The sequence below is a fragment of the Pyrenophora tritici-repentis genome, chromosome 1 (assembly GCF_003171515.1).
Source record: "Pyrenophora tritici-repentis strain M4 chromosome 1, whole genome shotgun sequence".
NCBI lineage: Eukaryota > Fungi > Ascomycota > Dothideomycetes > Pleosporales > Pleosporaceae > Pyrenophora > Pyrenophora tritici-repentis.
In genome coordinates this window covers 4,358,216-4,380,632 of record NC_089390.1, presented here as the reverse complement: position 1 = coordinate 4,380,632, position 22,417 = coordinate 4,358,216, and the positions used below count along the sequence as shown (strand labels likewise).

Sequence of the window (22,417 nt, the reverse complement as noted above, 5' to 3'; positions counted from 1 at the left end):
TCCATCACCACTCGTCGAATGAGGCCTTATCCCATAAACTTCAAATCTCGCTACAGAAAGAGCCTCAGTTGCATCATTTTATATAAAAATGGCATTCACCCGGTCATGTATACGACACGCATCTCTAACCTTCCTCCTCCCTCCTTGTGCCTCCGATGCTCGGCCGCTTCGTTATACCTGCCAACCAACACACTTCCCTGGTAGTCTCGGTCTTACACGCGTCGAGATTAGCGTTCACAGCCCCTTCCAAAAAATGAGAACACCCAAAAAGGCAAAAAGAGGAAGATTTTGCAGCCCCAAACAGGCAAAAAAGGAAGATACTGTGCATCGGCCGGGAATCTAAGAGATGTTAGAGCGGATAATCGAAGACTGGTTTCAAGTAAACTTACCGAACCCGGGGCTAGCCGAAACTGTGGATGGCAACGGCTAATTTTACCACTAAACCACCGATGCTTGACGGAAAATTGGCAAGATTTGGAGAATATGTACTTGGTGATTTGGTGTTCGGGCTGTTTTCTAGATCGGAAATTAACAATGTCCGCACACTGCTTCTACGGTAAAGGTGGTTACAGTGCCGGTGCGCGTAATGCACAGGTTCGCGTAACGCCCCACCCCACCCCATCAACAACACAACTTCAACGCGCCACAACTCCACCAATATGGATCCGATTCAAGAAGCGATTAAAGAAATAGAATCGCGCGAGCCAGGAGATGATTTCTCGTACAACAAAGTTGCTGCCAAGTACGGTGTTGAGCGCAGTACGCTCGTTCGACGGCATCAAGGCCTAACAAGACCCCGCAACGTTGCGCATCAAGTCCTCCACCCAGAACACGAAGCCGAGCTTGTACGATATATCAAAACGCTTAATGAGCGACGTTTGCCACCTACAAGGACAATGATACAGCAGTTTGCCGGTGAGCTGGCTGGCAAACCGGTCTCCAAAAGCTGGGTTACCCGGTTCATCCACCGGCATCCCGACCATCTTATCTCTCGCTATAGCAAAGGCATGACTAAGGAACGGACTAAAGCTGATTCCGGAGCCAAGTATAACTTATATTTCAAGCTTCTCCTTGAAAAGATGGAGGAGTATGATATACAGCCGATCCATATATTTAATATGGACGAGAAGGGCTTTCAACTTGGCCGAGTTGGGAGAACAAAGCGTATATTTGACAAGAGACTCTGGGAGCAAAAAGGGGTAAGGCAAGCACTTGAAGACGGCTCCAGCGAATGGATAACAGTAATGGCTTGTATTTGTTCTGATGGCAAACCTCTGAGTCCTACACTCATCTTCCAGGGAGCCAACGGAGCTGTTCAATCAAGCTGGGTTGAAGCTATACAAGCAGGGGAGCACTCAGTCTTTGTAACCTCATCTCCCTCCGGCTGGAGCAACAACGATATTAGGTTAGCTTGGCTCAAGGGGGTGTTTGAAAGAGAGACCAGACGACACGCTTCGACCGGGTATCGATTACTACTCCTTGACGGCCACGGATCCCATGTAACCATGGAGTTTATTGAGTATTGCCACGACAACAAGATCCTCTTGTTTGTATTTCCCCCTCACGCTACCCATACGCTTCAACCCCTTGACGTTGTTATGTTTAAACCCCTCTCGAACGCTTACTCAACTGAGTTGGCTAGATACCTTCAGGACAGTCAAGGGTTGCTCAATTTGACCAAAGGAGACTTCTTCCCACTCTTCTGGAGCTCCTGGACCTCTGTATTCAAACCTCCACTCATCAAGAGGTCTTTTGAAGCCACCGGTATACACCCAGCCAACCCAGACGCTGTACTCAAGAAGTTTGCCAAGGAGGCTTCAGATTCTGACAGCAGCCAGTCAGTACTCTCCGGGGAGGATTGGCTCAAGCTCAAGTCAATTGTACGCCGTGAGGTGAAGGATCAGGGCAGCAAGGACGTCAAGAAGCTTCAACAAAGTTTGCACCACATTGCAGCTCAAAATACACTCCTCTGCGGTGAGGTTAGGGGCCTCAGGCGGTCCCTAGCCATCAAGGAGAGGCGACCAAAGCAGTCCTTCACCCTCCAGCTTGATGAGGACGAGGTTTACCATGGGGGAGCAAAAGTCTGGTCGCCCAGGAGTGTACAACGAGCTCGCGATCGTCGGGCATCACAACAACAACAACAAGAGCTTGAAAAGCTTCAAAAAGCTGAGCAAGCCGAGGCTAACAAGGCAGCTCGCCTTTGCAAGCTTCAACTACAACGGGCGAACCGTATTGAGCGGGAGAGGATCTGGGATGAGAACAGAAAGCAGAAGGCTGCAGAGAAAGCTGAAAGAGACCTTCAAAAGAGCCTCCGCGACGCTCAAAAAGCTATACAATTGCCCTAAAAGGGTAAGCGTAAAGCTTCAAAACCTCATAAGCCAGCTACAAAGCGTCAGAAACGTGTTGGGGGTGGTACAGCTTCTGTAGGAGCCCAGGTAGTTGCACAGCCAGTTCCACCCCAAACCACTAAAACGCGGACAATCCGCCGCCCAAAAAAAGATTTGGATTAGCGCAAAGTCTTCGCAGGCTAGTATATAGTATAAAACTACTTTTGCGCAATTATATCACGATTTGTTGAGGCGTTACAGCTGCAATACTCATGAAGCTGTTGTGTTGTGGGTGGGGCGTTACGCGAACCTGTGCATTAACGTGTTCCACCACCGAATGCACGGCCCCACCGAATGCACGAACACCACAAATTGCCCGCCTTAAACTTCAGCCTATACAGCCACCCACAATAGATAATTTCACAGGAATTTTTAGTGTTAGGTTTTTATTACATTACAGAGTATATTGGGAGTTTTTTTATCACATGAGCAGCTTTTTAGGTGGTCTTATTGGCCGGCCGCGTCGGGTGAGCTGCGGAGCAGTCGATGCAGCTTCACTAACAACAAGAGGAATCCTATCAGCCACAACGGTCGCAGCAGCGTTAGTAGGCTTAAGGCTTTGACTCTTGCCCTTTTGGCATAGTTTGATATCGTTTTGAAGTTGTTTCTGAAGCTGCTTCGCTATCTTATCTTCCTCGCGCTGAAGGGCTTTCTTTGCAGCTAAGCGCTCCCGCTCCTCCTTCGCTGCAACTCGCTTCAAACGACGCTCTTCAAGCAGCTAAGCTTTAGTAAGCTTCTGCTGCTCACGAATCTGAATTGCCTCACTTTTTTGCCGCTGCAACTCCTGTTCTTGAAGGTCCTTTTGCTCCTGGCGATCACGTGCCTCTGCTACCTTATTAGGCGACCAGAATACTGCTCCTCCGTCATAATCAGCTGGTGGCTTAAGCAGCAAAGCTTTGCCACGCTGCCTACGCCTCTTCTCATTAGTTAGAGCCTCTCGAAGGCTGTTGTTCTCGTGTTGTAAGAGCTGATTTTTAGCTGAAATCGCGTGGATCGTTTGGCTAAGCTTCTTAGCGTTTTAATCGTAGATATCGTCCACTGCTTGCCGCAGCAATCGCTCAATTTTTCGCTAGTCGCTTGCGCTTAGTACTGAGCTTGAAGAGCCGCTTGAATTTAGCCTAGAGGTATCTGCTTGCACCGTGGTGAACCGCTTTAAGATGACGCCTGAGTCTAACGGTAAGATGCCTGTCGCTTCGAAAGACTTCTAGATAAGCTTCTCGTTAAAGGAGGAGTGCCACGCGGCATTAAATAAGCGATAGAAGTCTCTTTTAGTGATGCTCGTAAGACCTTGGGCGCGATCAAGAAAGCGAGCGAGCTCAGCTTTGTAGGCGGCTGCGAGCGGCGCAAACATAACAACGTCGAGAGGCTGAAGCGTGTGAGTACTGTGAGGCGGATAGATCATAAGCAAGATCTTATTCGCATGACAATACTCAATAAACTCCATAGAAATGTGTGATCTATGGCCATCAAGGATGAGCAGCCGCCATGACGTACGTGCCTTCTTCTTTGTTTCGCGATCGAAGACCTGCTTAAGCTAGGCAAGCCCTATATCGTGACTAGTCCATCCAGAAGGTGAGCTTGTGAAGAAAGCACGGTGTTGTTCTGGGTTAAAGTCCTGCAACCAGGTATCTTGAATGGCTCCAGATTGAGCCTGATAGATGAGGGCAGGCGTCAGCGACGTGCCATCAGCGCAGATGCAAGCTATAGTGGTGATCCACTCACGATTGCCATCCTGTATGATGTGCCGCAGCTTTCCCTCCTCAAAAGCGCTCTTAGAGAACACCCGCTTCATCTTTGACAGCACGCCAATCAGGAAGCCCTTCTCATCCATATTGTATATATGCCGGTGATCTACATTATATTGCTCGATTTTTCGCTTAAGGAGCTCAAAGTATAGCCTGTACTTGAAGGCGGAGTCAGCTTTGAAGCGGTTGCGACCGAGTCCGGATGCCTAGTGTGAGATGAGATCGATCTGGTGGCGGCCCACGAAGCGATCAGCCCAGTTTTTTCCTACATCTTTCTGAGCTATCTGGCTCGCAAAATTGCGTATCATTGGCTTGGATGGAGGCAGCCCGCGGCTCACAAGTGTGTGTATATATTTTACAAGCTCAGATTCCTGCGTGTTGTTGAGCAATCGGCCATTTGCAAGTGCTGTTGCACGCGCTCGTGTAAGCCCTCGGTGTCGTCGTGATAACGTAGATCGGTCACAATCGTACTTCGCAGCAATATTTGCATATGTAAAATCATCTCCAAGGCTTAGCGATTCAATTGCTGCAAGCGCAGCTTCAATACCTGTCATGGTGGTTGAGATATAATTGATTGAAAAATGTGGAAAAAGCGGTGTTGCGTGCATTCGGTGGGGCCGTGCACTCGGTGGTGGAACACGTTACGCGTACCGGCACTGTAGTGGGAAAATAAGCGAACGTGTGTAAACGAGAACCTTCAATCTTTGCTTATCACGTAGGAACACGTTTTTGATTCTTGTTGCTTTAAGTAGTGGCTGTTCGCCTTGTGTTTACTATTTTGAGGACATTGTATAGACTTTTCAGATTCGATATCTGCTTCCTGGAGTACACGTTCGACTGTTTTGCTAGCCTTCTCCTTCTCCCTCGCTACCTAGGTACCTTAGCTGCCTCTCGTTTAACATGATTCTTATGATGTTGAAGGAGAGAAATATGCTAATCGCTTCTGCTTTCGCCTCGGCTTGAAACGTTTTGAGAACAATGAGATTCTGTGAGATTCGAACCCAGAATGTGGCCACGTAGGAGGGGATTAGTTAAAAGGACGTTTTTTTAGCTGTAGATACTACTGTACTCGCGAGGCAACCATGGCGCGCCATACCAGTTACAGGAAATCCCTGAGACAGCGTTCGGGCTCGAAATTGAGCATAAAACCTCTAAAACAGCAATATAAATTACACTAGACAGATTTTAGGCTCTGAATTTGGTGTATCAAAAGATCCTAAGACTAGTATAGCGCGCTACGGAAGATACTAGAAGAGGCAACACATTATACATTAATCATTACAATACATTGTAGCCACTCCGCCTCCTCGCATCAGGTCATCTATGGCAGTTACACTACCAGAGGGACCTTGTCATAATTCATTTGACTTTACCCCATCCCAATCTTGCAACTATCGCTCATACAAGACCATCTTCAGCGCTGTGTCGATAGACGCGCTTATAACCACGCTGCTCGTGCGTACTAGTCGTATGAGATAAGATGCCTACCGGCAAAAACACCGTTATTGACCTCATACACACCTAGAACCAGGGCCAAGAGCGTCTCATCGTATGGCTTGCGTCTCAACTCGCGCAACAAATCTTGCGCAAACTCACAATCCGGCCAGCCTTCTTGTATACGCACAAGACCTGCGTGTTCGAAAATCGGGGGGAAGAAGCCGGACCAAGCCCAGTCCAAGAACCATAGCTGGCCAGCCTTGTCAAAGGCGAGGTTTCTCAACTTGATATCCATATGGCACATGCCTAGATCTTCGAACCTGCCAGTAACATCCCCTCCACCCCTAAACTTAAGCTTCGCGTTGAAACAGGTTTCCATGTCGGCCGCGGTTTCTAATGTCCTGCCAGCGCCCCAAACAGAGAATAACGCGCCCTCGGGAACTCCTCGTCCGACTGGTTCAGGTTCGCTACTCCGCATAGTCCTCATATGATCAAATGCTTTCATCATCTGATCGACGATATATTGCCGTTCCTGAATAGTGCGGCTCGACCATGGTATTGCGTCCAAAGAGCCTCCGTCGATAAAGTCCGTAACTATGTAGCCTTGTTCTCCAGACATGAAGTATCGATAAACCCGCGGAATTCGTATTTCCCCGTTCGAGAACTTACGGACATATTCCATGTTTAGGGCCTCTTGCGGAAGAACATCGATCGCAATATTTATGCCTGCAGTGGTTGTGATTCTCACAAGTTTCGTACCTTTGTCGAAAATTATGACACCGTCCTAAGCGGCATCAACAAATTCGGAGTTGGAGATAGTGGTCAGGTCTCTTCCTTCAAGGAGATAGTCGGGAGTGGAAGACATGACGATGATGCAGATGGGAAATAACTCTGTGTTGCAGTTGAGTAGATCAGAAATGGCTGGTAGTGCGAGACGGAAACCGTTATTATGTTGAACAGTAGTTAGCGGGCTCGCCAAGCTTGGTTTCATTACGGTACTGCCCAGGTTGTAACGTCCCGACGCCTGCCGAACACCAAAACATCCGACGCCGCGGTGGCAGGGGCTCCTGGGATTTGTGGCTACTTGATTTGTATGTTGCTTTCGCTATTGTGATGGAAGTAGCGTTGGTTGAAGGAGCCAGGAGCCATAGTGCATAAGAGTGAAAAAGCTCGGTATAACTTCACTTGAAGATGCAGTTACGGCAATTTAATTATTCGAGCTTTACATAATATAGGCTTCTCGAAGGAACCAAGACTTTCAAGTACTACGGGTTCGTTGGTTTTGGTTGTACAATTTCCTGCTGAACATAGAAGGAAACCGTGGTCTCAAGAGTCAAGAAGTAGTAGTAATCGTCGTTTTGCAACATGTTGGCGAATACAGGTCTTTTACGTAGGGGTATAGGTGTCGGCATACACACGGTGTGTCGCCTAATAAGGCCCAATGTACCGCCTCGATCCTACTTCGGCCCAACTCGGACCCAACGTTATGTATACCTTCGTAGCCCCCACATTCGTAGAATCATCATACACCAGAATACCAATACACAAGATTACCTTAGCTACTGTTATTCACCGTACGATCGTACAAGGCCTTCCAACAATAGGAGATAATAAGGGAAGGATACAGAGACGGCCCGGGATCGGGCTCGGGGGTAGACTCGAAGACGGACGGCAGGAGCGATTAATCGACACCTCTTTAATCTGCACTCGTAAGTACATTATGAAAGTTTTAAAGCGACTGAACACTTCTTTCCCCGTAACATCCTCACGAAAGTCATGATCCAAAAGTTCCTTCGGTCCAAACTGGCGTCTTTGATGCCTTTACTCCTCCGCTCATCCAAGTTGAGCTAACCACATCATATAATTCCAATTCAACACCCTCAATCCAGCCGGAATACTGCAGGTCTCTCATGACAGTGTAGACCCAGTATCTGCACTCTAGCATCTTCTGCTCATATCGGTAATTGTGACGCCCATTGATGAGAATTCAATTGAGGTCGTGTCGAGCACAGAGGTTCGAAGTGGGAAAGGCAACCTACAAAATCGATTGACGGTTCATATTCGATTGCACTGACGAACAAGGTTCCTCGTTCACCTGGAGTGACATTTGGTACCATATCGAGGCGTATGGATCCTCCGCTTGCAAGTTGGAGGTAGATGACCCAGTGGTTGACTTGAATGTCGCTGCCCACGTCGATTGGGTCTGGAGGATGCCCACCAACAATAATGGAAGTTATTGTCTCTGAACTGGAGTCCGAGAGAAGAGTGGAAGGAACGTAGAGTAGAGTAGGCATGTTTGACGGAATCTTCCGATAGGGAGAAGATAGGATGCTATGCTGCGATTTTGAGATGTGCGTTGTTGTGACCATGGAAAACTCTATAGGATGAGTGTGTATACCTTGGTGTGCACTCAGTTTCTGTGAGTTAGAGGATAGAAAGGGCGTTATAGATGAAGAAAAGAATGAGTGCACAGCGCGAAATATATTCTCTCTGCTCTCTAGGCAACAGTACCAGCGCCTCTGGTACCATGGTACGGTCGACCCAATGCACCCTAAACTACTGCATCCAAAAGACTTGGAAAGATTATATCGATGCAGCAAGTTTGCGACCGAGGAGAACTCCTGCCCTGCAACAGTACCATTCAAGATTGTGCAGTAGTTTTGTTGAGTCCAGAATCAAGGTTGAAATCTAATAGCCGAGAAGGTTCATTCGATACGTAATCAAAAAGAGAGAGTTGTAGAGAGGGAGCAACACAGCCCGCAACCTTCCAGACCGTTGGAGCGAAATCTTGTGGCTCGGGCTTGGCGGGCCGAAGCACGTGGCCGGGTGCCGTCTCCGGCTCTCAACGGGCCAATAGTCAGCGGGGCTATTCCGCGCGACTCCCACTTCCAAAAATTGCCGACTGGAAGATAGCCGCTCAGCAGCGATTTCCTAAAGCGGGCATTAAAGGGAGAAATTCTGTAGATGTGCGTAGCTGATAATGTTTTATAGGAAGTTTATAAAAAGTCGGTATCGTCGAAATCTAATTGGCGGTGAGGGTGTTCCTCGGTATAGTTCTAATTAGTCACATGTACCTATATCGCAGGGAAGACACGGTTCCAATGACCTGGTACGCTTTCACAAGAACGTACGATATCCCACTTTGTCACCCACGAGAACGACAGTGCACACGTCCACGGATATGCATAATACTACCACAACGCCACAGGTCGAGACAAACTCATCCAAAAAACTCGTGTATCTCTGAAATGGTAGTTTGGAACCGAACTGGTCATGTGCTGCTCGAGTAAGGTGCACGTCTAGCTGATATGGAATCGGGAAAAACCATATAAGCGGCGCCAAGCCGGCTGTATCCCACGAACTGTCAGTTATCTGGTCGTGAGAATATTACCATAATATCTTCAATCATTGTCATGATAGGACTGGCGGCGTTGTGTTCAGCCCGATATGATAACGCGGGCGCATCACGGATATCTGTCAGTCCGACAACCATCCACATTCCTATAGGCGTCAACCCGCGAGGACTATCTCCATTTGACAGGTCTAAGCTGCGAAAAGTAGACTAGATGACCCCGCGATTAGTGATTGTAGAATCGCAGATACCACTCGCAGCACCCGACACCCACACAGATTGGTCTAACCTGCTTTGGGGAGGTCCATGCGACTCCCGTGTGAGGGTCCCAGGTACCAGCAACGGCGTAATCCTCCTCCCAGCGCCTATCGTGACGTCCGACACACAGTTAGGCCTACACCGGTACTTGGACTCGCATGTTCGGCATTATGTGTCAACCGAGCAGTATAAAGAGTAGTGGGATCCCCGAAACTGGGGAAACTTCACCATCACTCTTCCAACTACCCAACCAACATACACGACACTTTTCATCATGGCGCCTCATCCTTTCATGACGCTTAGTGCGCAGGAGACTATCGTAGCCCGCGATGTCATTCTTTCCCTTCACAAAGACACCATTGTCAACTTCCGTGAGATCTTCCTTCAGGAGCCGGCGAAAGAGCTCATGAAGCAATACCTCGAGTTGGAGCATGCGGCACGACCAGGACAATCACAAGCCTCCAAGCGACCACCACGATTAGCAAAGTGCCTGTACGATGTCATTGGGTCCAGCAAGACGCCTGTATACAACGAGTCTGTCATTGACATTGAGAAGAAGACAAGAGTCAAGCATGCCACATATGGAACCGAGCACCAAGCTACATTGGCATTGTGGGAGTTTGAGGAGCTAGTGGAAGCTTGTGCGAAGAGTGACATGTTCAAGAAGGCGCAGGCAGAATTCCAGCTTCCTGAAGGATTTGAATGGGTCATTGAGCCTTGGTAAGTTTCTACATTGCATCCTTTTTTATCATGCTGACTCAGTAGGCCATATGGTGGAACTGAACAGGGCACTGAATGCATACGATACTTCCAAGGATTATGCTTTGCCCGAGACACAAGGAGCGGCAATCCCGATGCCAATTTCTACGCATACCCAATCCCGCTTATTCCCGTCATGGACACGCGAACCAAGGAGATTATTCGTGTCGATCGTTGTGCCACGGGTGGAAAGGGTGACAGCCTCACTGGACTGACTTGCTCGCCGCGTATTCTAGAGCACTGCGAGAATGCAGACTACGTACCTGAATTACTCCCGGGCGGACTACGCAAAGATGTCAAACCTATCAACATCACGCAACCAGATGGCCCATCTTTCTCAGTCACCGATGAGTCCCTGGTTGAGTGGCAGAAGTGGAGCTTCAGGGTATCATTCAACCCCCGTGAAGGAGCGGTTCTCCATGATGTCCGTTATGACGGAAGAAGCATCATGTACCGCATGGCCATTAGCGAGATGGCGGTTCCATATGCCGATGCTCGCCCACAATACGTGCGCAAACAAGCTTTCGACTTTGGTGACGGAGGTGCTGGAAACTGTGCCAACAACCTCTCCCTGGGTTGCGACTGTCTGGGTGTGATCAAGTACTTTGACGCAGTCACCATTGGCCGAGACGGTCTACCAAAGCCACACCCCAACGTCGTCTGCCTACATGAGCAAGATAACGGCATTGGCTGGAAGCACACCAACTGGAGGACCGGCCGCGCCGTTGTTTCAAGAATGCGAGAGCTCGTAGTTCAGTACATCATCACACTAGCCAACTACGAGTACATTTTCGCCTACAAGCTGGATACTGCCGGTGGCATCACACTGGAAGTCCGAGCGACGGGTATTGTCTCGGTAGTCAACATTGACCCTGGCAAGACGTCAGATTACGGAAACGTGGTATCAAACGGCATTCTAGCCCAAAACCATCAGCACATCTTCGCCGCCCGCTTCGACCCTGCAATCGACGGCCACAACAACACAGTCCTCTACGAGGAGTCTCATCCCGCGCCCTGGGACAAGGAGACCAACCCCAACGGCAACTACTACGAGATCCGCAAGACAGTCGTCAACAAGTCAGTTGGTCTCGATGCAAACCCAGTTGATCACCGTATCTTCAAGATCATCAACCCTTCGAAGAGAAATTCAAAGTCCGGAAACCCTGTTGGCTACAAGTTCTCACCGCTGGCCACACAAAAGATCCTCGCCGCACCGGGTAGTCTCCAGGAGCAACGCGCACTCTTCGCCAACCATCATGTGTGGGTGACAAAGTACCACGACGACGAGCTGTATGCTGCGGGCCACGCTACCATGCAGAGTCGCCGCGAGACTGGCGGTGTACACGACATGGCCGAGCGCCACGAAGACATCGTCAACGACGATGTTGTCGTGTGGAATGTATTTGGTCTAACACACAACCCCAGGTAAGAATTCCCCCCCTCTGACCAGGCATAATACCACATGTACTAACAAAAAGCAGAGTCGAGGACTGGCCTGTTATGCCATGCGAGATTTACCAAATACATTACAAGCCTTCGGATTTCTTCGAGCGCAACCCGGCGATTGATGTGCCCAGTGCGAAGAACAATGCTTCGGTGTTGGTGGGCAAGGACTCTGGATGCTGCTCGGGGTCGAATAAGCTGTGAGGTGTTGTGTTTTGGATAGATTACGTGTAGAATAAGGTTGGGATTTGAACATGCATATACTAGCTAGAATGCCCCCTCATGGTAATGAATTTTGTTGATATCAAGTACAGAATGAGATGATTTGAACGAAATCGTGATTTCTGGATTGTACATGCACTCGAGTGTCACAAAATACTTGACATACTAGTGTACAGACCACTGTAATCGCTAGGCACGCCTATTAGGTGCTTTACCTACACTATTAAGTATTTCATATCACTCAGGTGGCACAGTGGCGTTTGAGTGGTTCATATGGTCGTCTTGACGTATTGCATATCTTTGTTTGCGACAGTCGCTCGTATAATTGGCCGAGCTGTGATGAAGTTCGTAAAGTCGACTGCGGAGAAGCAGTTGATAAGCACTACGTGGGTCACTGGACTTGGTGTCCGGAAGGGGCAATGTACCTCGGCCCAGGGACCAAGACAAGCGGGTGCGACCTCATTACCCTCGCATGCGCAGGAATTAAGCAACCGGTGTTCAACCATTGAACAAGTGAATCCCAAATTTCCCGCTACCGCATTACGATAAATTCGGTTGTTATAAGAAGATCATCTTTTGCTGTTCCGCACATCGCCCTAGTCAAGTGGCCGAGAGGTGCCACGCCATTCCGCTATCGCCCAGCCCAGTTCCGACCCCAAGATTCCTACACGCGACGCCTGCTCGACGCGGAAGCACACGGGCGGCATCGCCCTCTCAACCAGTCAAAATGATACAAGGCACGCGTCGCTGGTTCAGGCGCAATCGGACAAACTTTGCCATCGGCGCTGGAGTGCTTGGGGCCGGTTATCTGGCGGGGCAATATGTGCTGGGCAAGATTGGGGAGGCCAGACAGCGCATGAGCGACGACCGCATCGCAAAGGAGAAGTGCGCATCAATTATTTTGGTTCTGAGAGGGCTTTGCTAATCGTTTCGCTAGTTTGCGAAGGAGATTCGAACAGAATCAGGAGGATTGTACTTTCACTGTTCTGGCTATCCTGCCGACCGCCACTGAGAATATACTCGATGCTATTCCGGTTGAACGCGTGCTGGAGGAGCTGCAGAAGCAAAAAGCGGAACGGTTGTCGAGGAGTGTTGGCCCCAGCGAGATTGCTAGTTCAGCGCCGCCGAGTGTGGCAGATACGACTGAGGATGATGCAAGGAGCTCGACTCTTCAGACTGACAGCTTCGTACATGCCAGCCAGGTTGTCACTGAGGGCGATAGCGTTACTGGGCCTGTAGAGGGTGCCCCAGAAGCGAGCGAAGAGAAGAAGAGCAAAAAGAGCAAGGCACAGTTGTGGAATGAGATGAAGATTAGCTGTAAGCATCTCTGCCGGGGTATTGACACAGGAAGCTAACATGGCCAGCGATAACACGAGCTTTTACTCTCATCTACACCCTCGCCCTGCTCACCCTCCTCACCCGCATCCAGTTGAACCTACTTGGTCGCCGCAACTACCTCGCATCAGTTGTCTCACTGGCCTCACCACAATCTGCCAGTGAGAGCTCCAGGATCAACCTCGAAAACAACGACGACGACAACTTTGAACAAGCATATGGAAACGACTTTGAGACGAACCGCAGATATCTGAGCTTGAGCTGGTGGCTGCTGCACAAGGGCTGCATAGACCTGATTGAGAAAGTCAGGCTTGCAGTAAAGGACGTCTTTGGCCAGCTCAACCCGAGAGAGGAGATTACCCTCGAAAAGCTATCAGAGCTTACCCTAGAAGTGCGCAAGAAAGTGGAAGGCGCCACTGAAGAAGAGCGAAGGTACATCCATCTCCCACTCCTATCCACTTCCCCACTAACACACCACAGAACCTGCAAATGGCTCTCCTTCCTCCTCCCACCCCAAGACCAAGAAGACTACGTCCTCCGCGAATCCGGCATGACCTCATCCTCTGAATCCACATCCCCAACCACAACTACCTCTCTGCGCCGTCTCATCGACGAAACCTCCGACCTAATCGATTCCCCCTCCTTCACCCACGTCCTCACCCAACTCCTCGATGCCGGTTTCTCCCACCTCGTCGACGTCAAAATCTCCCAACTCTCATACAAGATCCCGCCCATTTCCGACAATACAGCTCGCATACAAGAGATTGTCGGCAGCGACGTCAAAGCAAAGGTCGCAAATAGTCTCGCCGTCTTCTGCCGTCAAGCACACAGCATAGGCACTGGGGCAAACAACGAATACCTATCCGCTATGGAGGCTGTTGGGGGTCTAGAGGCATTCGCCGCAGTCGTTTACTCGAGCAACTTTGAGTATGAGAGCCCTGAGGCTGCTACTACGCTCAGTCAACCTGCAACTACAGAAGGGACGCCGAAGCAGATCTTGCCCGACAGCTCTGCCGCGTCGGGAATTTTCATAAACGAGGGTCCCGACAAGGCAGTGGATGAGTTTGAGAGTGCGTGGGGCAAGGCACTGGCAAAGGAGGATGGGAAGCAGTTTTGAGTAGTCTTTATACTTTGTACTTGTACTCCTTGCCCTGGCTAATATGATTGGAGAAGGTTTTTAGTACTGAGATACCCGTTAATTTGAAATGTTTGTAATACATACGTACTGTGAGGGATCGATCAAGAAAGATTGGATTTGACAAGATACAAGCTATCGAGCTATCTACGTTGTGAGCCCGAACTTATGCTGTGGGCGCCAAGGCGCTAGTCCGATAAGATAAGGATCTTATCGATATGGGGGCCATGGGCCGAGCGAGTCTATGGATCCGTAACATTACCCCCCCCTTTCAGAAGACGGTTGCACCTGCAAGCCGTGAATGTCTTTTATTTTATGACGCTGTGCTTGATGCCGAGCAGTTATGTTGTGTCTCATCCTTCGGGTCCTTGCTTCTGCTTGGAGACAGACGTCCTGAGTTGTGCCACCTTCCCAGGTCCAAGCTGTGCCATCAGTGAATGCGAAGGTGATAGGGCAAGCTCACAACTGTCTAGTACGCTAACAACTTCAACATCATCGCGACCAAGTGAATATGCGGCGACTAGGTTGAGATACAACGCTAGGTCTCGATACAGTTCGTGAGGTGGGGGCTTGTCGGGATAGAGACGGTGAAAGTCTTCAACCGCTTCCTCTGCGCCCCACAGGTCTGTATAGTCTTGCCATGCGGGCGAGGCATTCCAGTCTGGGGAGTTGGTGTACTTAACCTTATACTGGAGCATGCCTTTCTTGTTTGTGAGGGTGTCCTTGCGTCGTTTATCTATGCGACAGTCGACGACCATGTCTACGTAGTAGTCGTGCTCTCCGTCAGGGTGTTTCTCAGCGATGACGCCCTCACTTGGGCGAGCTGTTTGATCGGCGTCCAGGTGTAGTAACCATGGGTGGAACACTGGATGGACTTGTTTGTAGCAGTCTGGTAGTGCGAGCTCGACTGCATATCGGTTGGGCAAAGCTCGCACTTTGTATGGGCCAAGGTTCTTTGCGCTGAGACCGCGGCTCGGGCGCATCGTAGGGATATTGCGGGCATCAATATAGACTTTGTCACCGACGCGGTAGTCTGGAGCGGGCTGTCTGTGCTGGTTGGCGTAGTGTTCCATCTTGTTTTGGGACCAGCGAAGATTTTCTTGCATGAAACGGATAACGTCGGTCATCCTTTTCACCGTGCCTCGGGCGTCTTCGCGGAGCAACTGTTCTGCGCGTGAACGGGCGTCGGTAATGGGCGAGTCTTCGGTGACTAGTTCCGATCCCATGCGAGGTAGGTAGCCCTTGGTGGCAAGCGCGGGTGCGACGCCAGAGGACACGTTTTCTCTGTTATTGATGGCGAGCTGGGCTAGTGGCAGCCAGTCTACCCAGTCGTTTTGCATATAGTTCGTGTAAGCACGCAGGTAACACTTTAGTCCGGCGTTGGCGACTTCAGTCTGGCCGTCTGTTTCTGGGTGGTAAGCTGTAGAGAGCTTTGGTGTAACACCCAGTCGATGACACAGCTCCTTCCAGAAATGAGAGACGAACTGTGACCCTCGGTCAGACACAATTGTAGTAGGGAAACCTTCCTCTCTCCAGACGTAATCGACAAATGCTCGGACAACAGCATCAACTTCAAGGCTGTCTAGGGCGATAAACCGTTGCGACTTGCTTAGCCGGTCAATCACGACCATGACATGAGAGTAGGTGCGTCCGAATCTAGTACAGTCTGGCAGGGGTGTGATGAAGTCGACTGAAATGTCAGTCCAGAATCGTTTCGGTACGGGGAGCGGGTGCAGCAGTCCCTGCTTGCGGTCTCTGTATGGCTTTGCGCGTCGGCAAACTACACAACTCCGGGTATACTGAGCGACTGTGTCTGTCATGAGCGGCCAGTAGTACTGTTGGCTAACTAGGTAGTAGGTAGAGCGCTTGCCGCCGTGGCCCGCCGTGGCGGTGTCGTGGAACCGACGGACGATGTCTTTGCGAAGATCGTCGTCGTAGGGGATGAAGAGTCTGCCGCGGAAGTAAACCAGACTGTTGCGGATTTCGCAGTCCTGTAGCTCTAGCTTCAGCTTCATTTGTATGGCGACAGTGTGGGGAAGGTGACGGGCGCCGTCTGCCTTTGCTCGTATTATTTCTTGTAGTGTGGGATCGACGCGGTAGGCATTTACGATCGCTGTCATAAGTCCATCGTCAGGCGCGTTCTCCCCGGCACCCGTGCCAGGGAAGCTGGCGCAGCAGCGTGAGGGATCTCAATTGTCTCCCCCTTAGGCTGGCTGTCCAAGGCTACGTCTGGGGTTGAGTCGTCATCCACCAAATCATCGACGCCATACGCCTCCTCGCTCATTAGATATAGCATGCCTGCTAGCGTTTGTACCTCCTCCGCGTATTCGAATAACAGCGCCGCGAGTTGAATTGCTTGTCGGGCGTCGTTGTGTGTGTGCGTGTCTCGTTTGATGACGTCGTCGACGCGGTCGGGGCCGAGGATCGTCTGGGTCTGATGTATGATCCGTGGATCGTTTGGGTTCGTGGGTGTGTCGCCGGGGCGTCTCGTCAAGGCGTCGGGTTTGCTGCCTAGTCTGCCTGGTCGGTAAGTGATCTTAAAGTTGAATTCGCTCAGAAACTCAGCCCATCTTGCTTGACGCCTGTTGAGTGCTTTGTTGACCATAAAGGTCTGTAAGGTGGCATGGTCTGAGATGACCTTCACCGGGTCCGAGGTGCCGGCCAGCTCTGGTCTCCATTCCTCAAAGGCGCGGACGATGGCCATAAGCTCCTTGTCGTAGATGGCATAGTTGCACTCAGCTGGTGACATCTTTGTGGAGATAAAAGCGACTGGTTTTAGCACTCCGTCAGTCTGGACTTGGGACAGCACGGCTGCTGTGACGGTGTCGGAGGAGTCTGTTTCGACCCAGGTCTCAAGCGCGGGGTTGAAGTGCGCGAGGACCGGGGCGATGGTAAATGCTTTCTTAAGCTTTTCGAATGCGTCGTGGGCAGCAGATCCTTGGGCGATAGGAAAGTTCAGCTTGACGTCGCCGTTTGTCCCGCGGGTAAGATCCGTGAGCGGCCGCGCGATATAAGAGAAGGCAACAATAAACCTTCGGTAGAAATTTGCGAAACCTAGGAATGCTTGCAACTCTTTCAATGTTGTTGGGGTGCCCCAGTCGAGCACTGACTTAACCTTGGCGGGGTCCATTTTGATGCCTTCAGTTGTAAGAATGAGGCCCAGGTATCTCACCTCTTGGACGGCAAACTCGGACTTGTCAATGTCTAGATGAAGTCCGGCCTCACCTAGACTCTCGATAACCTTGCGGACATGAACCTTATGCTCTGCCAAAGACGCGCTGTAGATTAGGACGTCGTCGAGGTATGCAGAGCAGAACTCGTCAAGGTAATCGCGTAAAACCTCGTTAATGTAGGCCTGAAAGGTACCTGGTGCGTTGCAGAGTCCGAAAGGCATCACTAAGTATTCGAATAGGCCATACCGTGTTAGGAAGGCAGTCTTATGTTCGTCGCCTTCCTTGATGCGGATTTTGTTAAAGGCGGCGATGACGTCGACCACGGTGAAGTAGGCGACGTTAGCTAGCCGCGCGAGCGTTTCTTTAATCATCGGAGGAGCGTTCCTGTTCTTGATAGTGACGGCATTGAGCGCTCTATAGTCCACGCAAATGCGGAGTCCACCTCCAGATTTGCGGACGACGAGCACAGGCGAAGCGAAGTCTGACTTGCTTTCACGGATCTCACCGCGTCCTCTCATGTCCTCAACATAAGCTTTAACGGCAAGGCCTTCGTCCTTACTTATGCCGTACATCTTAGCGTTTGGGTGTTTTGATCCGGGGATAATGTCAATGCTGTGGTCGACCGCGCCTCGTCGAGCGGGCAAGTCTGTCGTGGCGGGATCAGGATTAAATCGGTGGGCGAGATCGTGGAGCCATTCGGGCAACTTGTCTAGGACCTCGTCGCGAGTTTTAGCGGGCGAGTTCAGCTTCTGGTGGAACTTATCAATGTCTTCCTGAGATAGGGCGTTCATGTCCATGGCAAATAGTGAGGCGAAGACGCGGCTAGCCTGGGCTCTCTCGTCGGCGTCATCGCTGTCATCTTTGTCGAGTTGTTCAAAATCATGTGGGTACAGCCAGATAGTACCGTTCTCTGGTCGTGATGCCAGTGCGGCAGCGGCCTCACCTGACACATGGTGTATGTCCATGTTCGCGTAGGTCGGGTTCCGTTCTTTGGCTTTTGCTGCGGCCCGTCGGTGTCGACTGCTGCGAACAGTGACTTGCTCGCCTTTGTGTAGGCAGTTGGCGTAGCAATGCTCGCTGTTGAAACGCATAGTTTTTTCCCTCCAGTCGATGTGTGGATTATGCTCTTCTAGCCATGAAGTGCCGAAAATAAAGTCGTAAGTCGTCATAGGTACACTGTAGAAGAGTTCCTCGCTAACGTGTTCAGCGTGGGAGATGGGGGCTAGGACGCCGTGTGTGATAGGCGCCATGGCGAAATTGCCGTCGCCAAGTCGTAGTTGCTTTAATCCTCCAGAGCCACTGTCGTGTAGCGCTGCGCTGGCTTCGGTGACCTTGTCGACCGTGTCAAAGATGCGATCAAGTTCCGTGAGGACTTCTTCCGCTGTCACGTAGGCGTTACGAGCTCCGGGTGCTGCTCTATATTCCACCTGTGCAGCGGCTGGTCCTCGCAAGTGGTCAATCAGGTAGTCGAGCTGATCTTGAACAGTTGTGTGGATAGTAGTTTTGTTTAAGAAGTTCCTGGCGCTGCGGCGCCAATACTTGTAGTCCTCTTTGTCGGTGCTGTCTCCGCGAAAGATGTCAATATCCTTCAGCTTTGCACCCGTTGCAGTGAGGTTGTCCGATACAGCAGACCGAGCTAGGGGTCGGTTTTTCTGATGATGTGCCATAGGGGGAGGCAGCATCAAGTCGTGAGTGCCAGTGCCAATGAACGGGTTCGCAGTCATTGGAGGAGGGGACGACTGGAACTGAGCTGGGCGCGTGTCATATAAATTTCCATTCGTCGGGACGCCCGCGTGCTGTTGCAGGACACTCCTCTCGTTGTAGAGGTCGCTAATCTGGGAGTAGAGCTTCACGTTTGACTCGCGCGAGGCTGCAAGCTCGTCTTCGAGCACTGCTAGCCGTGAAGCGTAGCTGTTCTTAGTAGTGATCATGCGGTTGCATTTCTGGGTGACTTGGGCAAGCTCGTCTGCGGCGGCAGCGCGAGCTTGCGTCTGGGCGCGCTCCACGCGGGCGTCAGCTGCTTCTTGTTGTACACGGGCTTCATTATGTGCTTGGTCTAGCTGTTCGGCTTGTTCAGCTATCTGACTAAGCAAATCTGCTAGGTGTCCAAAGACACTCTCAGCATGTTCAGCGATGCAAGCGGTGAAGTCGTCAACGTTCCTCATGTCCGCGAGGATCTCGCGCTCATCGTTGTCGTGGATGCCATAAAAACGTAGATACATGTCATCCGTGTCGTCGTCGTAGCCTAGTTCTATAGAAGTCTTATCCGCTGGCTTAACGGCTTTCTTAAGAGACTGTCTACAAGACTGTCGTCGGCGTTCAGCGGCGTTGACGTCATTGCCCTCGTCCTCGCTGTTGCCTTGGCCGTCTCCACGGCCAAAAGTGACCTGTCTCTTGCGGGTGGCGAGCTTCTGTCTAATAGTCGCCTTCTCCGCTTCGGTGAGGTCGTCGTCATTCTCAAAGTCGCCGTACTCAAGGTGCGACTCTGCTGGAATGGTTTGTGTGTCGTTCTGAGCACCCTGGTCGTGGGCATCCTTGCTCGTCTCGTTTAGTCGGGCCATCATCGGCGGCAGCGCTAGAAGCGGCGGCGGATCTTTTCTGGCAGGTGGGTACAGCTATGCAGCTGGGCAATCCAGTGTCTTCCGCGGCGGCACTCTGCGGCGGCGGGTCTTTTCTGGCAGGTGGGTACAGCTATGCAGCTGGGCAATCAGGTGTCTTTACTACGGCGGCTCTTCTGCGGCGGTACGTATAGTCAATGCGATCCTCGTCGCGTAAGTGTTTCTGTCGTTGGCGTGTCGCTCGCAGCGACAAGAAAATACAATTCGCGAACGAGCTTCCAGGGCCCGTCTTGAAAGGGAGCTTGTATAATGTGAGGGATCGATCAAGAAAGATTGGATTTGACAAGATACAAGCTATCGAGCTATCTACGTTGTGAGCCCGAACTTATGCTGTGGGCGCCAAGGCGCTAGTCCGATAAGATAAGGATCTTATCGATATGGGGGCCATGGGCCGAGCGAGTCTATGGATCCGTAACACGTACGGCCGTCTCTTATCGTCGTCGGTACCTTATATTTCGGTTCCAAGCCCCCCTTTTTGCTTTTGCTTTTTCTGTCCCCGGACCTCGGGACGCAAGTCGTGCAGTCGTGACGTCAGCGCGTAACATGGCTTGGTATGTTACCCGTATAGTGGGATAGGTGGGTTAAGGCAAGAAAAATGGCGACCGCACAGGAAAATATATACTACAGTTTTGTTTACCCATCTACCCCTCTCTTTTTTCCATCCTTTTAAACGATTGGAAAACATCCATATCCCCCACACCCTTTTTATAATTCATAAAACACATCAAGCTCGTTCGTCAAGATGCCAGACCAACAATGCCCCCCCTCCAAAAACGCCTACGTAACCCTCCTCACCCGCCCCAGCTACCTCGCCGGCGCACTCCTCCTCGCATACACCCTAACTACGCACTCACCCACAACCCCGCTCATAATAACCTACACGCCGTCCACGCTCCCCGCCCCCAGCATCGCCGCACTCCAGCGCGAAGCCGCCCACTCAAACATAATCCTGCACCCTGTTGAACACCTGCGTCTGCCGGAGTCGCAGACGGCGCACGGCATGGTAGCTGAGCGCTTCATTGACACATGGACGAAGCTGCGCGTGTTTGACCTATGGGAGTTGGAGGTGGAAAACGGGGGCAGGTTTGAACGGTTATGCTGGTTAGACGCCGATATGATGATTTTCTCCGACCCGAGTTCGCTTGTTTTTGGGGAAGGGCAGGATGCGTTTTTGAAGGGTGGGGACGGGAATAGGGTCATGGCTGTGCATACTTGTGTGTGTAATCTTGATAGGGATTCTTGGGCCCCGGAGGAGTGGAATCAGAAAAATTGCGGTATGAGTCGTCTTACGTCGTCGGATCAAGTGGCAGAGGTGGGGGAAGAGGGGGAGTGCTACACGCTTCGCAATTTCAACAGCGGGACGTTTTGTTGGCGGCCGAGCAAGCAAATAGCACAGTTTGTAAAAGACAAGTTCGAACAGCTAGGCCCAGATGCGTTGAGAGCAATGAAATTCCCCGACCAGGATTTCCTCAACGAGGCGTTTGAGGGACGCTGGGCAGCGCTGAGTTGGAAGACGAATGCGTTGAAGACGTGGCAATATTGGCATACAAACTTCTGGGTCGACAATGAGGTCGCCGTCTTGCATTATATCGTCGATAAACCATGGGCGGCGCGCGTGGATGAACAGGGCAAAGCGGGATATCTAGGTAAAGACGGGGAGACGCATAAGTGGTGGTGGGCGCAGTTTGCCAGATGGCGGGAGGAGCGTAAGGGACAGGGCGAGCATGAGTTATTGGAGACGATGGGCTTGTATGTGGCGGGTGAGGGGAGTGAGGTTAGTGAGGAGATGCGGGCGATTGGTGGTGGGGCGCAGGATTTTGCAAAGAAGTGGGAGGATAAGGGGGAGAAGGAGGGGGAGTAGATGGGAGGTGGGGAGGATGCTTGTGCTGGAGGAGATGGGATATGGGCCTTTTTTTGGGGTTTGTAGGGAGGGCGTATAGAGAGGTGTTGAGATCGGGGTATAGAGAGTTGTTGAGATCGGGGTATAGAGAGTGATATGGGGAGGTAATAGCTAGATGTTTGGATCTGAGAATGTGTAGTACAATATCCAAGTCAAAAAGGGGGTGGTTAGCGAAACACGGAGATTCTGCAACTCTCGAATATGAAGCGATCAAGCAGCGCGCCTATACTTTTACATACAGCAAGAGGTTGCCATGTATACTTGTGAACAAACCGTGTATGGAAGCTGCATACTCAGGGGAAAGGTCTAGACAAGATGGCACGTTTGTTTGTGTCCAAAAGTAGCCCAACCACGAGGGCCGTGTATGCAGGTCGGATATCCGAGTTTAATTATGTCCACAATTGGCACAAGTGTGGGCGTCGTATATGCATGTCAGATTTACGAGTTTAAGCACTTCCACAAGAAGACTACGTACGAGGTGCAACCGAACTACGGCAATGGTATTCATAACAAGTATACGACATCACGATATTGTAATACAATAAAATGGGTGTTATAATGACAGCATAATAATTCGATAGAGTGTCCCGGCAACCGTCTATGTACAAAAGCATGTGTTTCCCCTGGGACAAAACCGTAGCCCTTCAACGATT

At 50.9% G+C, this 22,417-nt stretch overlaps 9 protein-coding genes across 9 annotated transcripts; 4 read left to right on the top strand and 5 right to left on the bottom strand.

Annotated features, from left to right (window-relative positions):
• Nucleotides 1-659: 659 nt before the first annotated feature.
• PtrM4_017250 (uncharacterized protein) lies at nucleotides 660-2,359 on the top strand (the record flags this gene model as incomplete). Its single annotated transcript, XM_066103270.1, has 2 exons — nucleotides 660-2,229; nucleotides 2,355-2,359. The coding sequence occupies 2 exons, from the start codon at nucleotides 660-662 to the stop codon at nucleotides 2,357-2,359; spliced, it is 1,575 nt and encodes a 524-aa protein (XP_065965472.1).
• A 1,562-nt stretch (nucleotides 2,360-3,921) lies between these two features.
• Nucleotides 3,922-4,686, bottom strand: PtrM4_017240 (uncharacterized protein; the record flags this gene model as incomplete). Its single annotated transcript, XM_066103269.1, has 2 exons — nucleotides 3,922-4,338; nucleotides 4,402-4,686. The coding sequence occupies 2 exons, from the start codon at nucleotides 4,684-4,686 to the stop codon at nucleotides 3,922-3,924; spliced, it is 702 nt and encodes a 233-aa protein (XP_065965471.1).
• A 908-nt stretch (nucleotides 4,687-5,594) lies between these two features.
• Nucleotides 5,595-6,188, bottom strand: PtrM4_017230 (phosphotransferase enzyme family protein; the record flags this gene model as incomplete). The annotated part of the gene is made up of 1 exon (XM_001931605.2): nucleotides 5,595-6,188. One exon carries the CDS (start codon nucleotides 6,186-6,188, stop codon nucleotides 5,595-5,597), a length of 594 nt encoding a protein of 197 aa, XP_001931640.2.
• Nucleotides 6,189-6,834: 646 nt separating this feature from the next.
• Nucleotides 6,835-6,936, bottom strand: PtrM4_017220 (uncharacterized protein; the record flags this gene model as incomplete). Its single annotated transcript, XM_066103268.1, has 1 exon — nucleotides 6,835-6,936. The coding sequence occupies one exon, from the start codon at nucleotides 6,934-6,936 to the stop codon at nucleotides 6,835-6,837; it is 102 nt and encodes a 33-aa protein (XP_065965470.1).
• A 2,517-nt stretch (nucleotides 6,937-9,453) lies between these two features.
• On the top strand, nucleotides 9,454-11,585 carry PtrM4_017210 (TynA, Cu2+-containing amine oxidase; the record flags this gene model as incomplete). Its single annotated transcript, XM_001931603.1, has 3 exons — nucleotides 9,454-9,899; nucleotides 9,945-11,363; nucleotides 11,420-11,585. The coding sequence occupies 3 exons, from the start codon at nucleotides 9,454-9,456 to the stop codon at nucleotides 11,583-11,585; spliced, it is 2,031 nt and encodes a 676-aa protein (XP_001931638.1).
• A 745-nt stretch (nucleotides 11,586-12,330) lies between these two features.
• PtrM4_017200 (Peroxin-3 multi-domain protein) lies at nucleotides 12,331-14,055 on the top strand (the record flags this gene model as incomplete). Its single annotated transcript, XM_001931602.1, has 4 exons — nucleotides 12,331-12,488; nucleotides 12,541-12,920; nucleotides 12,968-13,370; nucleotides 13,419-14,055. 4 exons carry the CDS (start codon nucleotides 12,331-12,333, stop codon nucleotides 14,053-14,055), a joined length of 1,578 nt encoding a protein of 525 aa, XP_001931637.1.
• A 371-nt stretch (nucleotides 14,056-14,426) lies between these two features.
• On the bottom strand, nucleotides 14,427-16,088 carry PtrM4_017190 (CHROMO domain containing protein; the record flags this gene model as incomplete). Its single annotated transcript, XM_066103267.1, has 1 exon — nucleotides 14,427-16,088. One exon carries the CDS (start codon nucleotides 16,086-16,088, stop codon nucleotides 14,427-14,429), a length of 1,662 nt encoding a protein of 553 aa, XP_065965469.1.
• A 101-nt stretch (nucleotides 16,089-16,189) lies between these two features.
• On the bottom strand, nucleotides 16,190-19,810 carry PtrM4_017180 (KfrA-N domain containing protein; the record flags this gene model as incomplete). Its single annotated transcript, XM_066103266.1, has 1 exon — nucleotides 16,190-19,810. One exon carries the CDS (start codon nucleotides 19,808-19,810, stop codon nucleotides 16,190-16,192), a length of 3,621 nt encoding a protein of 1,206 aa, XP_065965468.1.
• A 796-nt stretch (nucleotides 19,811-20,606) lies between these two features.
• Nucleotides 20,607-21,725, top strand: PtrM4_017170 (RfaJ, Lipopolysaccharide biosynthesis protein, LPS:glycosyltransferase; the record flags this gene model as incomplete). The annotated part of the gene is made up of 1 exon (XM_001931601.2): nucleotides 20,607-21,725. One exon carries the CDS (start codon nucleotides 20,607-20,609, stop codon nucleotides 21,723-21,725), a length of 1,119 nt encoding a protein of 372 aa, XP_001931636.2.
• Nucleotides 21,726-22,417: the final 692 nt, after the last annotated feature.